A 19,095-nucleotide genomic window follows, 5' to 3' on the forward strand; every position below is an offset into this window, starting at 1 on the left:
AGGTGTTTGTTAGGTTTTACTAATAGTTAGTAAATAGGTGTTTGTTAGGTCTTACTAATAGTTAGTAAATAGGTGTTTGTTAGGTTTTACTAATAGTTAGTAAATAGGTGTTTGTGAGGTTTTACTAATAGTTAGTAAATAGGTGTTTGTGAGGTTTTACTAATAGTTAGTAAATAGGTGTTTGTTAGGTCTTACTAAGTTAGTAAATAGGTGTTTGTTAGGTCTTACTAATAGTTAGTAAATAGGTGTTTGTTAGGTTTTACTAATAGTTAGTAAATAGGTGTTTGTTAGGTCTTACTAATAGTTAGTAAATAGGTGTTTGTAAGGTTTTACTAATAGTTAGTAAATAGGTGTTTGTTAGGTTTTACTAACAGTTAGTAAATAGGTGTTTGTAAGGTTTTACTAATAGTTAGTAAATAGGTGTTGGTTAGGTTTTACTAATAGTTAGTAAATAGGGGTTTGATAGGTTTTACTAATAGTTAGTAAATAGGTGTTTGTTAGGTTTTACTAAGTTAGTAAATAGGTGTTTGTTAGGTTTTACTAATAGTTAGTAAATAGGTGTTTGTTAGGTTTTACTGATACAAGCAGTTTGTAATATGGGGAATTTCGAATTTTTAAAGGGAAATATTTTTCAGTTTTAATGGAAGCTCTGTATGAATTTAATTACATAGTCTAAAACCTATCATTAATGGAAAAGCTATATGGAAGCTTCATGGGTATCGAGATATAGACAACATTAGTATGTCAGCTTGTACCAGACATGAACATGATAACATCAGGAATTATCATACTAGTATTGACTATATTTGTAATACCTTCTAAGATTTTAAGTCAAATACAAACAGAAAATTAAGATATTATTCCTAATTTAACTATCCTATCATATCTATAGAAGTCAACGTTTGGGAAGGTTTGGTATTCTGTGTAACCTCACATGAGATCAGACTCGTTAATCATTTACAACCAGGAAATGGCATGCTTCATATGTAACAGTTGATACACAGCTTGTTGATGACATTGTTAATGCAGTGTGACAAATGAATTGCTGCAAAGTATCAGTCTTATTTAAATACTGTAACTGCATGGTTCTATATCAAGGTCTTCTGGTCGTAATTTTTAGCCCACCATCATCAGATGGTGGGCTATTCAAATCGCCCTGCGTCCGTGGTCCGTCGTCCGTCCGTCCCTCCGTCCGTAAACAATTCTTGTTATCGCTAATCCTTAGAAAGTACTGAAGGGATCTTTCTCAAATTTCATATGTAGGTTCCCCTTGGTGTCTAGTTATGCATATTGCATTTTGAGACCAATCGGAAAACAACATGGCCGACAGGCAGCCATCTTGGATTTTGACAATTGAAGTTTGTTATCGCTATTTCTCAGAAAGTACTGAAGGGATCTTTCTCAAATTTCATATGTATGTTTCCCTTGGTGCCTAGTTATGCATATTGCATTTTGAGACCAATCGGAAAACAACATGGCCGACAGGCAGCCATCTTGGATTTTGACAATTGAAGTTTGTTATCGCTATTTCTCAGAAAGTAATGAAGGGATCTTTCTGAAATTTCATATGTATGTTTCCCTTGGTGCCTAGTTATGCATATTGCATTTTGAGACCAATCAGAAAACAACATGGCCGACAGGCAGCCATCTTGGATTTTGACAATTGAAGTTTGTTATCGCTATTTCTCAAAAAGTACTGAAGGGATCTTTCTGAAATTTCATATGTATGTTCCCCTTGGTGTCTAGTTATGCATATTGCATTTTGAGACCAATCGGAAAACAACATGGCCGAGAGGCAGCCATCTTGGATTTTGACAATTGAAGTTTGTTATCGCTATTTCTCAGAAAGTAATGAAGGGATCTTTCTGAAATTTCATATGTATGTTTCCCTTGGTGCCTAGTTATGCATATTGCATTTGGAGACCAATCAGAAAACAACATGGCCGACAGGCAGCCATCTTGGATTTTGACAATTGAAGTTTGTTATCGCTATTTGTCAAAAAGTACTGAAGGGATCTTTCTGAAATTTCATATGTATGTTCCCCTTGGTGCCTAGTTATGCATATTGCATTTTGAGACCAATCGGAAAACAACATGGCCGACAGGCAGCCATCTTGGATTTTGACAATTGAAGTTTGTTATCGCTATTTCTCAGAATGTACTGAATGGATCTTTCTGAAATTTCATATGTAGGTTTCCCTTGGTGCCTAGTTATGCATATTGCGTTTTGAGACCAATCAGAAAACAACATGGTCGACAGGAAGCCATCTTGGATTTTGACAATTGAAGTTTGTTATCACTATTTCTGAGAAAGTACTGAATGGATCTTTCTGAAATTTCATATGTAAGTTTCCCTTGGTGCCTAGTTATGCATGTTGCATTTTGAGACCAATCTGAAAATAATGGCCGACAGGCAGCCATCTTGGATTTTGACAATTGAAGTTTGTTATCGCTTTTTCTGAGAAAGTACTGAAGGGATCTTTCTCAAATTTCAAATAAGTAGGTTCCCCTTGGTCCCTTGTATTGCATTTTTGGACCAGTCTGTCCTGAAAACAACCTGGCAAACAAACAGCCATTATCGTTAAATCTCAAATTTCTTATATAGCTAGGATTCCCTTGTTTGAAAAGTACTGGAGGGATGTCTCAATTTGCACAGATTAGTAAAATGAAGGGAAAAGTAGAGAAAAGATCAATCTGACATGGAACCTATGAAGATCATTCAATGGTGGGCGCCAAGATCCCTCTGGGATCTCTTGTTGAGGTCAATTTATAAATAAATGTCGAAAAAGGGAGGAACATAGCTCATCAAGCGTATGATGGATGTAAGGCTGATTCTGGGGTGGGCCTTTATATATCACAACAGTGTTGTAGTAAAAGGTCTGGGCCCTTACCATTTTATATATATCACAACAGTGTTGTAGTAAAAGGTCTGGGCCCTTACCATTTTATATATATCACAACAGTGTTGTAGTAAAAGGTCTGGGCCCTTACCATTTTATATATATCACAACAGTGTTGTAGTAAAAGGTCTGGGCCCTTACCATTTTATATATATCACAACAGTGTTGTAGTAAAAGGTCTGGGTCCTTACCATTTTATATATATCACAACAGTGTTGTAGTAAAAGGTCTGGGCCCTTACCATTTTATATATATCACAACAGTGTTGTAGTAAAAGGTCTGGGCCCTTACCATTTTATATATATCACAACAGTGTTGTAGTAAAAGGTCTGGGCCCTTACCATTTTATATATATCACAACAGTGTTGTAGTAAAAGGTCTGGGCCCTTACCATTTTATATATATCACAACAGTGTTGTAGTAAAAGGTCTGGGCCCTTACCATTTTATATATATCACAACAGTGTTGTAGTAAAAGGTCTGGGCCCTTACCATTTTATATATATCACAACAGTGTTGTAGTAAAAGGTCTGGGCCCTTACCATTTTATATATATCACAACAGTGTTGTAGTAAAAGGTCTGGGCCCTTACCATTTTATATATATCACAACAGTGTTGTAGTAAAAGGTCTGGGCCCTTACCATTTTATATATATCACAACAGTGTTGTAGTAAAAGGTCTGGGCCCTTACCATTTTAGCCACACTATTACAGTGTTATAAAATGTTTATATATCAATTTTTTTAGAGATAGAACTTTAATCAGTTTGACATACATAATACTGGGATTTTAAAATTGATTATTGAGTCTTTTGTAAAAAGGAACAAGATTGACATGGATTTATATATTCTACTTGATGTCTGTTAACTTTGTAAAGCAATCATCTTATTATTGATTTTGCTGTCATTTCTTTACAAAGATGATTTTATATCGTATGTCAACGATCGGGTCAATACACATACAGCGGAACTCTTTACTGTCAAAGATTGTTGTCCCTTAGCTAACATCAAATATTTGTAGGTAGAACATGCATCTTAAAAGCACAGTTAGGGTGTGCTATAATTGGGCAATTAATATTTTAATGAAGTATTCAGCATTAACATAAGTAAATTTAACAACTGTTGACAAATATATTTCCTTGTCGTTGACCAGAGGCGATAAGGCAATCTCTATGTATCCATTTGTTACTAGGACGTAGGTGACAACATTACGTAGTTAAATGTCTCCCAGTTATACACCACCGCCTTGTGTTTAGTCAACCAATAACTCCTAGTACAGGACACAACAAATTTGAACAGGAACACCAACAAGTTTTAATTTGTGGACCAATATTTCCCATGTAAACATCGGAGAACAAATTTCAGACTGGGAATCCTTGACTAACATACCACAGACTGTTGGGGATTTGACGCCCAATTAGTTGTGTCATCGTCTTCTGAGTTAACTATGGTAAATTTTTCCAGTCAGCAGTGACTACAGATGGGCTTCTGTTCTGCTATGAAGTGTCACTCGTTGTTTATGTTTACGTATTGTTTTGCTTGTTCACCTTGGTTGTTTACCTGTGTATAGTAATTGTGTGTAACCTTTACCTGTGTATAGTAATTGTGTGTAACCTTTACCTGTGTATAGTAATTGTGTGTAACATTTACCTGTGTATAGTAATTGTGTGTAACCTTTACCTGTGTATAGTAATTGTGTGTAACATTTACCTGTGTATAGTAATTGTATATAACCTTTACCTGTGTATAGTAATTGTGTGTAACATTTACCTGTGTATAGTAATTGTGTGTAACATTTACCTGTATAGTAATTGTGTGTAACCTTTACCTGTGTATAGTAATTGTGTATAACCTTTACCTGTGTATAGTAATTGTGTGTAACATTTACCTGTGTATAGTAATTGTGTGTTACCTTTACCTGTGTATAGTAATTGTGTGTTACCTTTACCTGTGTATAGTAATTGTGTGTAACCTTTACCTGTGTATAGTAATTGTGTGTAACATTTACCTGTGTATAGTAATTGTATATAACCTTTACCTGTGTATAGTAATTGTGTGTTACCTTTACCTGTGTATAGTAATTGTGTGTAATATTTACCTGTGTATAGTAATTGTATATAACCTTTACCTGTTTATAGTAATTGTGTATAACCTTTACCTGTATAGTAATTGTGATATATATTGGTATAGTGATTGTAGTGCTAAAAAATCATCCAATTTTACTATGGGAATTTTTTATTGATATTCTTTTGCATTCAACAAGAGCTGACTAGTTATATATGAGATACTATATATAGGTATCACAGAGTGTACTGTAGGAGTAATACTGTTTGTGGAGTCTGACTTTGATTGAAATAGAAATCTGCAGTATATCTATTAGGATTTTGAAATACTTTCAGTCCTCAATCTATAAAATTTCTGAAGAATGTTCCTTTTGTGTCTTTATTGTCTTATCCCTGTACAGTTGATACCCCCTCCTGTTCTTTATGTAAGTCCTGTAGCCCATTGTACACATGATCTGTAGATAAGGGTGCCTCTGATAACCAGTGGTGCCAACACACATGGTACCAGACAGGACCAGCACTACATATATACAGGTGTAACACAGGTGTAATACAGGTATATGTCACACTGTGTCCTTCACCTTATCAGGACAAACAGTATACCTTTATAATACTGAAGATGGAAAGATAAACATCACAATTTCCAGTCATTTGTAGTTTTTGAATGTTATATAATTTAAACTATACTACTGTACAGTACACTTGTATATTATATAAACTACTACTGTACAGTACACTTGTATATTGTATATAAACTACTACTGTACAGTACACTTGTATATTGTATATAAACTACTACTGTACAGTACACTTGTATATTGTATAAACTACTACTGTACAGTACACTTGTATATTGTATAAACTACTACTGTACAGTACACTTGTATATTGTATATAAACTACTACTGTACAGTACACTTGTATATTGTATATAAACTACTACTGTACAGTACACTTGTATATTGTATATAAACTACTACTGTACAGTACACTTGTATATTGTATAAACTACTACTGTACAGTACACTTGTATATTGTATATAAACTACTACTGTACAGTACACTTGTATAATGTATATAAACTACTACTGTACAGTACACTTGTATAATGTATATAAACTACTACTGTACAGTACACTTGTATATTGTATATTGTATAAACTACTACTGTACAGTACACTTGTATATTGTATATAAACTACTACTGTACAGTACACTTGTATATTGTATAATGTATAAACTACTACTGTACAGTACACTTGTATATTGTATATAAACTACTACTGTACAGTACACTTGTATATTGTATAAACTACTACTGTACAGTACACTTGTATATTGTATAATGTATAAACTACTACTGTACAGTACACTTGTATATTGTATATAAACTACTACTGTACAGTACACTTGTATATTGTATAAACTACTACTGTACAGTACACTTGTATATTATATAAACTACTACTGTACAGTACACTTGTATATTGTATATAAACTACTACTGTACAGTACACTTGTATATTGTATAAACTACTGCTGTACAGTACACTTGTATATTGTATATAAACTACTACTGTACAGTACACTTGTATATTGTATAAACTACTACTGTACAGTACACTTGTATATTGTATATAAACTACTACTGTACAGTACACTTGTATATTGTATAAACTACTACTGTACAGTACACTTGTATATTATATAAACTACTACTGTACAGTACACTTGTATATTGTATAATGTATAAACTACTACTGTACAGTACACTTGTATATTGTATATAAACTACTACTGTACAGTACACTTGTATATTGTATAAACTACTACTGTACAGTACACTTGTATATTGTATATAAACTACTACTGTACAGTACACTTGTATATTGTATATAAACTACTACTGTACAGTACACTTGTATATTGTATAAACTACTACTGTACAGTACACTTGTATATTGTATATAAACTACTACTGTACAGTACACTTGTATATTGTATATAAACTACTACTGTACAGTACACTTGTATATTGTATATAAACTACTACTGTACAGTACACTTGTATATTGTATATAAACTACTACTGTACAGTACACTTGTATATTGTATAAACTACTACTGTACAGTACACTTGTATATTGTATATAAACTACTACTGTACAGTACACTTGTATATTATATAAACTACTACTGTACAGTACACTTGTATATTGTATATAAACTACTACTGTACAGTACACTTGTATATTGTATATAAACTACTACTGTACAGTACACTTGTATATTGTATATAAACTACTACTGTACAGTACACTTGTATATTGTATAAACTACTACTGTACAGTACACTTGTATATTGTATAAACTACTACTGTACAGTACACTTGTATATTGTATATAAACTACTACTGTACAGTACACTTGTATATTGTATATAAACTACTACTGTACAGTACACTTGTATATTGTATAAACTACTACTGTACAGTACACTTGTATATTATATAAACTACTACTGTACAGTACACTTGTATATTGTAAACAGAAGTCAACATTGTAAAGAATAAAGAGGAGCAGTGAGCTAAATTAATATCGGAGTGGAGAGGTAAAATGATGGAAAAACCCAATACTCTGTTGATAAGTCCATCAATTTTTATTGCAGTTTGGTATAAATACTTACAAGTTATATTATTCTATAATCAATGCTCTGCCTTAGAATCAGAGAATGTCCTATATATTTGCCAACATGTGCAGTTTCATAACAGTTTTATAGCAGTGAAGTTACCTTGGAGTGAAGTACACCTATATATCCTGTTGTAGTTACTGAGGGTCTATAACAGTTTTATAGCAGTGAAGTTACCTTGGGATGAAGTACACCTATATATCCTGTTGTAGTTACTGAGGGTCTTCCATTCCCCACTCACGGTCTTATAATAAAGTAATGTAGGTATAAATAAGTATGGTATCAATCAAAATGACTGACAACAGTTGTGATGTTATGATATTGTAATATATATCTATAAGCTGTGGTTTTTTTCTGAGAGACTTATCAAACTTTGAAAATTATGGAAATTGAATAAGTTTTCGTGATATTTTATCTAAAATTATGGAGTATCCTTTTGAAATAAAGAAACTCGACAAATATGGATAATTGATCATCAATATGCTCACCAAGCTTCTCTACATCAATGATGTATATGATAGTTTTGAGAAGAAAACTATGAAAACTATTTTTTAACCTTATATTATGGTAACATAATAAGGATGATTGTACTAAGCTAACAACATTGACTTAATGGGGACACAATTTGGTGTGCTACAACTCCTTGTCACAGCTCTGTATCCATGTTAAATATTAATTGTTGTATGACTTAGATAACAGCGTAATTAAGATGATTTGTATCGATATAGACTACAGCTGTCAGTCTGATTGTCTTTTGTATATAGAACCAACACTGATTATCATATATACACCACAAATATTTGTTACCTCTTATAGAACAAGTGACAACAGACTGTGTTGAATTTGACTGTACTTGTCCATTGTACCCGCATTATTTTGTATATGCATGACTATAGTTTAAATTCCTAATCATTGGAGATTTATGTGAACCAGATCTAGCTCCCAAGTAGATCTATATTCCTCTTTGTCTGGGTGTGCCTTCGGACATCAGGGATGTGCAATGTGTTTTTTAAGGTATTTACGCCAATGCAAATTCTTTGAAAAATCATTCTAAATGAATATAATTTGGTTTGGAAAGCAAAAGGAAATATGATATCAACTAGACTGTCCCATCAATCAGAATGTATCTGTAGATAGGGACAGTATTCTGGGGAATAATTCGGTTATCTCCCCTTGTTCCTAATTTTAACTTGAAGTTCAAATTATGGTACATCTCTTTGATTATAGTTGCACCATATAAGATATTCAGACACTGTTTTCCTCTCATCTGTCTTTTATAAGATTATGAAACAGGAGTTTCTATTGGTTTAGAGTATCCAACTATTTAAAGTAACACTTGGTTCTCAAGCATCTATAGGGAAGGCGTGTATCTTCTGTCTATAACCTGTCTATAACAGCTAGTGGTGCAAATCCTTGGGGTGATAAAGATTCTGGAATAAATGGGAGAAATGGGTCTAAGTGACATTTTTGGTTTCATGCAGCCAGAGGCAACCTGGTTGTTGAAATAGACTTTAATCCAGGTTTAAAGAATAAAGAATATTTGGCCAAGAAAAAGCATAATGAATAAATTAGATGTAAATGTTAAGAATATTACAACCATCCTTCTCAATGATCATGGCTGTTGAGATATGTTTCTTGTTTCATGAGTTATAAACTTTAAACTCGAGTGTGTGGTTGTTGTTGACCTGCTATTGTTCCAGGGATGATTAATCTCGTAGTAAACCTAGTACTCAGTCACATCCTAGGAATGTTCTGTTTGGTAAACTGTCATGTTTGCCAAAGTTTCCTTTACATTGAACCCTTTTATACCTTCCAGATCCGCTGTGTAAACACTTAAGCTATTTCTATCACCAGTCACCATGCTTAATCACATTTTATTTGAAAACAAATTAAACACAGATGATTAGGCTATTGTAGAAATCGTAGCTACTGATACACTCTATTTTTTATCTTCACCAGACTATTATCGGCGAGCATGCTTTGTATTGACATACATGTATTGGGTATGGGCGTAGTATAATTCAGTACGAAAATGTTTAAGTTCTATCAAACAGTAATCATAACATACACTTAGAATACAGTAACATGGTGAATTCAACTTAGGTGATTTTTAAAAGAATGTTACATTTAGAAATAAAACTATACATAGCTGTATTCATTTGTATCACAGCTGCCATCTTTGACCTTGGGAACACCTCTGAAGTCAACAACCTTCAAAAATTCTGAATTAACACATAAAGGGTTAAAGAATGTTTATTTTGACAGCGATTGCTAAATGTATTATGAACTCAGATGCCTCATATTATTTGTATGCATGATGTTATCACAGAAATCTTCTATTCCAGAAAAGTAATTCCTGCATTCAGATTAATACAATATGATAGAAGTTATATAACACAACTAATATGGTATTTTAGAGTGTGACGTTTCCATGACTACACTGTCACCTTCAAACGTCATACTCTAAAAACACCATATTGGTTGTGTCATATAACTTCTATCATATTTACTTTACCAACCTGAAGAAAACGTTCCAGATTACAACAAGTTTGTAGATGAGATGTACTAGACAAGTTTGTAGATGAGATGTACTAGACAAGTTTGTAGATGAGATGTACTAGACAAGTTTGTAGATGAGATGTACTAGACAAGTTTGTAGATGAGATGTACTAGACAAGTTTGTAGATGAGATGTACTAGACAAGTTTGTAGATGAGATGTACTAGACAAGTTTGTAGATGAGGTGACATACTAGACAAGTTTGTAGATGAGGTGTACTAGACAAGTTTGTAGATGAGGTGTACTAGACAAGTTTGTAGATGAGGTGACTACTAGACAAGTTTGTAGATGAGATGTACTAGACAAGTTTGTAGATGAGGTGTACTAGACAAGTTTGTAGATGAGGTGACTACTAGACAAATTTGTAGATGAGATGTACTAGACAAGTTTGTAGATGAGGTGACTACTAGACAAGTTTGTAGATGAGGTGTACTAGACAAGTTTGTAGATGAGATGTACTGGACAAGTTTGTAGATGAGATGTACTGGACAAGTTTGTATATGAGATGTACTAGACAAGTTTGTAGATTAGGTGTACTAGACAAGTTTGTAGATGAGGTGTACATGACAAGTTTGTAGATGAGATGTACTAGACAAGTTTGTAGATGAGATGTACTAGACAAGTTTGTAGATGAGATGTACTAGACAAGTTTGTAGATGAGATGTACTAGACAAGTTTGTAGATGAGGTGTACTAGACAAGTTTGTAGATGAGGTGACGTACTAGACAAATTTGTAGATGAGGTGACGTACTAGACAAGTTTGTAGATGAGGTGTACTAGACAAGTTTGTAGATGAGGTGACGTACTAGACAAATTTGTAGATGAGGTGACATACTAGACAAGTTTGTAGATGAGGTGTACTAGACAAGTTTGTAGATGAGATGTACTAGACAAGTTTGTTGATGAGGTGACTACTAGACAAGTTTGTAGATGAGATGTACTAGACAAGTTTGTAGATGAGGTGACTACTAGACAAGTTTGTAGATGAGGTGACCTACTAGACAAGTTTGTAGATGTGATGTACTAGACAAGTTTGTAGATGAGGTGACCTACTAGACAAGTTTGTAGATGAGATGTACTAGACAAGTTTATAGATGAGGTGACTACTAGACAAGTTTGTAGATGAGGTGTACTAGACAAGTTTGTAGATGAGGTGTACTAGACACATTTGTAGATGAGGTGACATACTTGACAAGTTTGTAGATGAGGTGTACAAGACAAGTTTGTAGATGAGGGTTTAGTAGTTTGTAAATCCCAAGGACAGGCAATTAATTCATATGAAACATTTCTGAATGAAAACCAAAAAGGAAAATTAAAACAGAATTTGAATTATCATTTATTGGTTGTGTTTTGTATTTTCCAGAGTGAGCAGGGTGGGATAGACTTCCGTACATATGAGAATCTAACTACTCTCACAGCACCTTTCGGGACCAATAACACTCCAGTGCTTGGAACCAAAATTATTGGTGGACAAGCGGTTTCTGTACTGGAACACCTTTCTCCCAATCAGTAAGTACCAGTTATTGTAAAAGCTGTTGTCTAATTGGTACATGAAGACATACAGCTGTAGATCCTACCTCATTGTAACAGTAAGATAAGTACACATAGATTATCTACAGATTTAATATCCATCTAACTACATAAGGCCAAAATAACCCATAGAATCAGCCATTTTCTAGTTAAGAGATACCCATAGATTACCTACAGATTTAACATCCATCTAACTATACATAAGGCTAAAATAACCCATAGAATCAGCCCTTCTCTAGTTAAGAGATACCCATAGATTATCTACAGATTTAACATCCATCTAACTACGTAAGGCCAAAATAACCCATAGAATCAGCCATTCTCTAGTTAAGAGATACCCATAGATTATCTACAGATTTAACATCCATCTAATTACGAAAGGCTAAAATAACCCATAGAATCAGCCCTTTTCTAGTTAGAAGATACCCATAGATTGTTTACAGATTTAGCCCACCTTTAACTCAAAAAGTCACCTAGTCTATGTACAGATTAAATACTCACTTTAACTCTGAAATGCCCAAATATAATCTACAGATTTAGCCCACCACTAGCCATGTTAGACATTCTACAGATTTTGCGTACCTGTAACTTTGATAGATATTCGATCTACAGATTTATCCCACCTCTAACTATGATAGATATTCTACAGATTTAGCCAACTTCTATAACCATGATAGATAATCTAAAAGTTAAGCCCACCTCTAGGTTTGAGATGTCCACAGATAATCTACAGGTTTAGCCCATCTCTAACCATGATATATAATCTACAAGTTTAGCCCATCTCTAGGTTTGAGATGTCTATAAATATCTACAGGTTTAGCCCATCTCTAACCATGATATATATTCTACAGGTTTAGCCCATCTCTAGGTTTGAGATGTCCATAGATAATCTACAGGTTTAGCCCACCTCTAGGTTTGAGATGTCTATAGATAATGTACAAGTTTAGTCCACCTCTTGGTTTGAGATGTCCATAGATAATCTACAAGTTTAGCCCACCTCTAGCTTTGAGATGTCCATAGGTAATCTACAGGTTTAGCCCACCTCTAGGTTTGAGATGTCCATAGATAATCTACAAGTTTAGCCCACCTCTAGGTTTAAGATGTCCATAGTTAATCTACAAGTTTAGCCCATCTCTAGGTTTAAGATGTCCATAGATAATTTACAAGTTTAGCCCACCTCTAGGTTTGAGATGTCTATACATAATCTACAAGTTTAGCCCATCTCTAACCATGATATATATTCTACAAGTTTAGCCCATCTCTAGGTTTGAGATGTCCACAGATAATCTACAGGTTTAGCCCATCTCTAACCATGATATATAATCTACAGGTTTAGCCCATCTCTAGGTTTGAGATGTCCACAGATAATCTACAGGTTTAGCCCATCTCTAACCATGATATATAATCTACAGGTTTAGCCCATCTCTAGGTTTGAGATGTCCACAGATAATCTACAGGTTTAGCCCATCTCTAGGTTTGAGATGTCCACAGATAATCTACAGGTTTAGCTCACCTCTAGGTTTGTGATGTCCATAGATAATCTATATATTTTGTCTCAGTCTAACTATAAGGGACTAACAGGTATGTTAAGTTGACATGTATTGTGTACATCTGATAACAATACCTCATATGGAGAATGATGACCATGGAAACATAGGAACTGTATATTGTGACCTTCAGACCCTCTGACAACATGTGTATATACACTCCGCTGTTTTGTACAGATACGATGGCAGTGGGGGATTCAGCATCACAAAGCTCAATGACATCGCAGACAAACCAAACAATGTCAACCCAGATCTTCTGCGACGGGGCGCACGCACTTATTTCAGTGCTCAGCAGGTGAGTACATGAGGCATACAGGAACCCTAATATCCAGTTTACCAGTTTTACAGAAACAAACTTGGACCACTCTAATGGAAGAAGATTATTTCATTCATCTTAACTTCAATTTATATGTTTCAGCTGTTTTGCAAACCATGAATTTACATGGTATTAGCAGAGTTATCTTTTGCCCCCAGATGGAAATGTTTATAAAGATCATAAGGATCATTACTTCTTTTATAATAATTGTTTTGCTAATCTTAAAACTGGAAAGTTGGATAAAAGTGGTTTAATTGACAGTTACAAGAGAAATTCTCAGATTTCCTTGAAAGAAAAAATCTATGCATTCCATGAAAATTTTTGATAAAAGATGTAACTGTTGTTGTCTACCATGGTACAGGGTAACACTGCAGTTGTCTACCATGGTACAGGGTAACACTGCAGTTGTCTACCTTGGTACAAGGTAACACTGAAGTTGTCTAATCTTGGTACAAGGTAATGCTGCAGTTGTCTACCTTGGTTCAAGGTAATACTGCAGCTGTCTACCTTGGTACAAGGTAACACTGCCGTTGTCTACCTTGGTACAAGGTAACACTGCCGTTGTCTACCTTGGTACAAGGGTAACACTGCCGTTGTCTACCTTGGTACAAGGTAACACTGCCGTTGTCTACCTTGGTACAAGGTAACACTGCAGTTGTCTACCTTGGTACAAGGTAACACTGAAGTTGTCTAATCTTGGTACAGGGTAATGCTGCAGTTGTCTACCTTGGTACAGGGTAACACTGCAGTTGTCTACCTTGGTACAAGGTAACACTGCAGTTGTCTACCTTGGTACAAGGTAATACTGCAGTTGTCTAATCTTGGTACAGGGTAACAGTACTGCAGTTGTCAACCTTGGTACAAGGTAACACTGCAGTTGTCTACCTTGGTACAAGGTAACACTGCAGTTGTCTACCTTGGTACAAGGTAATACTGCAGTTGTCTACCTTGGTACAAGATGTAATTGCCTGTATAAAAGCACAGTTATTGATGTATATTAATTATGATTTCATTTAAAATCAACTGGGTCACTTTCATCTGTACCTTTCGTAATCTGAAGTGACCTCCACATCAACCATCGGTAACACAGTTCATTCCCAGTAACAAGCTATGTAAAATTGTGTAACACATGTAACAGTGCAGTCAAGTTCATAAGCTGCTTTAACTAAACAGACAGTCACCATGGCATATACATTAATGTACATTTGTTTATTTTGATAAAGCCATCATTGGAAGTGTATTTTCTTTGAATTGATTTACAGTCTGAAGACAAAGACAATTAAAAAAAAAATACAAATTACATAATCTTTTGTAATATTGTTTTTATCAGATCAAAGGAGTGAATGGCAAGAATATTTAACACTGCTAAACTATTTCACTGGATCTAGCTTGAGGAAAACACAATTGTATTGTCTTCAAAAACATTGCTCAATTACTACAACCTTGCAAAATGGGTAAAAACCCAGTTTTCAAGATAATGTATTAAGGAGAATTAAAAATTGAGTCAACTGATTACTCAAAATGGGAATTCTACAAATATTGCTAAAGTGGTTTAGCATTATATGTTTACATGTAAAATGAAACTCTTATACATGGATGATTTCACTTTCAATAATTTGGAAAGTGTAGTACCAGCTTCCTGTGTATGGGTAAGAGGAACACTGAGTGTTTGATGTTTATGCTGACTCCTTTATATATCCACAGCCTAAAGATGACTATGACCAGGTAGGCTGTTGGCTGATTGGCCAGAGACATGACCCTTCATGTAGACTGCATCCAATCAACCCTTTCACTGTGTTCTATAGTCTTTAGAGAACCAAACAGAGAATCAAATGGTCCATAACATTAGATGACCTTTTAAGCCAGCTTATTTCATTTCTCAAAAACAAGATAATGGTAACATAATAACTTATATACATAATAAACAATGTCTCCCTACTGTTGGGTTATAATGTCTCTTAAAAAATATCAGTTAATTTTAGAAATTCAGTTCTAATTGTAATGTTGTTTGCTGTATGTAGAAAATCAAGTGTTGATGGCTATAACAGTGAAAGGGTTTTTTGTTTTCATTTTTGGTGCCTGTCTGTCCCTTGTCTGTCCCTTTACTGTTCCTTATTGATTAACCCCTATCTCCCTTTATTTACCTGTCCTTATCACCTGCATGCATTGTAAATCAGACAAGGTGTTGTTTCATTTTAAATTTTGTGTTTTTTTTACCTGCTGAAAATTTGGAATTTGCCAGACAGTAAGTGAATATGTACATGTACAGGTTGCAAGTAGACTTTTGGAAATGTGTGACAATTTTAAGTGGCTAAAAGTGGTGAATCACCAGTTTACACTAGAATTGTGTAAATGCATTGCTTGTGTGTCCAGGCCTTAATAGATGTCAGTTCTTGTCGCTTGTGCTTAACTCTCATGTGTTGATCAAATAAATATAACAACAAATTCTCCAAAGAGTACTTTGCCCTATTTTAGAAAGATATTTAGATTTTTAACACTTATTTTTAACAAACAGAATTCCCCACATCTTCCTTTTGCTCCTACTCAATAAATTCTGGTGTAGAATTATTTTTGATGGTCTATACAGTTATTTTGTTAAATATGAGGGCAGTAATTATTTTAAGAAGAATGTGTCACACTGTTTAAACTTTGAACTAAAAGAAAAATTGTCATGTTAACAGACTCAATCTTATCTATCAAATCTTATTTATCAAGTCCCCAAATTTAACCTGTTAACCTTCGTTTCCTCAATGTTGTCGGGTATTATTCTCACCTTTCCTCAAAGTTGTCATGTATCTTTTTTAACCTTTTCTCAATGTTCTCATTTTTTTTAACCTTTTCTCAATGTTGTCAGGTATTTTAAGAATATTTCACTGTTATGTTTTTCAAAACACTCAAAAACTAACTATTTTGTACTTCATTTTCATAAATTAACATCAAAATAATGTTTTATCTATTTTCTTTCGATGTACAATATTTCTCTAAATACTTAAAAAAAAATTGTACTTCAAAGTTATAAATTATTTAATGGAAGACACCTGAGCAATATATTCTGGTAAGAACAAAAACAAAACAAAATCGAGTCAAGTGTAAATTTTAAATTCCTCCTTTGAAGTCAGTACAGTAAGTTAAACTGAAGTGTTTTGTTTCTCTTTTGGTGACCATCTTGTTTATCATAGATAGTACAATAATGTGATATATTTGTTACGTAACTTTAACGGACATGGATTAAACAATTCATAATAATTACTTACAAATAGCAAAGATGTGTATAAGAATTGTCATCAGAACATTTTCTATAACATGTAAAACATGAAAAATAGGCCTGCTTTAAAAACAAAGATAAAACATTCCCATTAATGTTCAGTGTATCTAACCAGAAGACATTATATAGCATAATGAATTGAACAAATGAAGATTAACTATGTGGAAAGTGTTTTAGAAAAGGTGCATCAAGCATGAATGAAATTAGTAAAAAGAATTAAATTCTAGGACAGGGTAGTTATGGTATATACAAAGGTTAGGATTAAATTCTAGGACAGGGTAGTTATGGTATATACAAAGGTTAGGATTAAATTCTAGGACAGGGTAGTTATGGTATATACAAAGGTTAGGATTGAATTCTAGGACAGGGTAGTTATGGTATATACAAAGGTTAGGATTAAATTCTAGGACAGGCTAGTTATGGTATATACAAAGGTTAGGATTGAATTCTAGGACAGGGTAGTTATGGTATATACAATAGTAAGGATAAAATTCAATAAAGAAGTAACATGTTAAAGTAAACTTAAGTATACCTATGGTGAAAATGTCAGGAATTAATTTGGCTTTTTTTTACGTTACTGTAAGGAACCTCTCCCCAATAATCAGGTTTGGGTAAGTACTATAAACGTTGAATTCATGTTGCACTGCTACAAAACAAAAACTGCACATCACAGAATTAGAAGAGTTGTCTCCCATTGTAGTTTTGCACATTTTTTCTTGGGCACTTATACAAAAAAAAAAAAAAAAAAAAGCATATTTCATTAGGTTTTTTTCTACACATCGATATTCTACCATTTTGATCAAACTAATACACTATACTGATTATTCACTGAGGCAGACATTAGAGATTATCTATAACTTTTGATGTCTATGTGTGAAGATATTGCTTTATTCAGTAGACTGCTAGACCAATCAGAACTATAGTAAACATGCGTGCATAGTGCACCCTTTTTTCAAAAATTAACATGTGAATAAATCCACTGTATACGCACATGGATGTCATGAATGTAATGGGAGATTTGTAATCGTTATTTCCTTCAACAGTGCAGGATTATGATTTAATACTTAAGTAATTATGAAGCATTTAGTAAGAAATAAAAAGTTATTTTGATGTTTAATTGCTTGAAATTGTATATCTATTTATCATAAATAATACTTGGATTTATCTTTGTCAAGTCACACATTCGCAAGTTGCCGTATTCAGGTGCAATATGATGTCTAATTACTCAATTAACATCAAACAAAACTTTAAATGATATATATAAGTTAATTCATAATTCTAAATGAATCACCTGATAAATTGAGAGCTTTGTTAGAAACTGGCTTATCTTTATCTCATCATCCAATCGCTTTATGTCCACGATCCTTTGTCCATCTTTAAACAATCCTTGTTATCACTATCTCTTGAGAATTAAGTACATGTACTGGAAGGATATTTCTAAAATCTCACATGTAGGTCTCTATAGTTGTGTCCATTCAATTCTAAGTCTGATCAGGAAAAAATAAGAGCTGATTTTGACAGTTGAAGTTTGTTATTGCTATTTCTTGAGAAGTAATGGAAGAATATTCTCATTCTTCAAATGCAGAAGTTGTGCCCATTCAATTTTGAGTCAGATCTGAAAATCAAAATGGCCTATAGGCAGCCAAATTAAAATTTGATTTGATATTTGTTAGGAAGTATTTCTTAGATCTTTCTTAGACTTCATATATTGGTTCCCTGTGTTATCAAATGCTGATGAGAGACAGAAGGAAAGAAAGGAAAAGTGGAGAAAAGATCTGTCTTCCATACATGACCGATATAGATCATTCAATAGTGGGTGCCAATCTCTTGTATATTCACTGCATGCTTATATAAATAAAACGTTGCCGATTTTCTGTTAAGACAGAAATGGTGGTAGAATTAATTTGTTGGTACATCTTTAGAATATAAACCACAGCTATATACTAAAAGTAATCCCAAGATCACCGCATGGTCAGCTGAAATCAAATCACTTTATCTTCGGTCAGGCATCCAGCTATTTGTTCATCTCGAGAAGAAGTAGAATGCCAAATTTCAAGTGTATCTCCTCACTGGTCCGTAATTTAGGTGTTTATGTTTTATTTTGAGACTCACCAAATCAACAAGATGACTTTGTTTTGGTAGTTAAAGTTTGTTACCCATCTTTCTCAGAGTGTACTGGAGGGATCTTTGTGGTGACCTCTCAATCATAATCACAAATCATATAACATA

The 19,095-nt window shown here is 33.7% G+C and overlaps 1 protein-coding gene across 10 annotated transcripts in view; it reads left to right on the top strand.

Annotated features, from left to right (window-relative positions):
• The window catches only part of LOC117325206, a 75,276-nt gene that overhangs the window by 38,400 nt on the left and 17,781 nt on the right, over positions 1 to 19,095 (top strand). For 7 of the 10 annotated variants that reach the window (XM_033881290.1, XM_033881292.1, XM_033881283.1 and 4 more), the window contains exons 2-5: positions 11,572 to 11,717; positions 13,463 to 13,580; positions 15,306 to 15,326; positions 17,451 to 17,477. In XM_033881290.1, the coding sequence (XP_033737181.1) occupies positions 11,572 to 11,717; positions 13,463 to 13,580; positions 15,306 to 15,326; positions 17,451 to 17,477 (312 nt within the window). Of the gene's footprint in view, positions 1 to 4,232; positions 4,349 to 11,571; positions 11,718 to 13,462; positions 13,581 to 15,305; positions 15,327 to 17,450; positions 17,478 to 19,095 lie in introns of those variants that run through there. The other 3 variants (XM_033881291.1, XM_033881287.1, XM_033881289.1) reach the window with 3 other exon arrangements.

The sequence above is a fragment of the Pecten maximus genome, chromosome 4 (assembly GCF_902652985.1).
Source record: "Pecten maximus chromosome 4, xPecMax1.1, whole genome shotgun sequence".
Taxonomy (NCBI): Eukaryota; Metazoa; Mollusca; class Bivalvia; order Pectinida; family Pectinidae; genus Pecten; species Pecten maximus.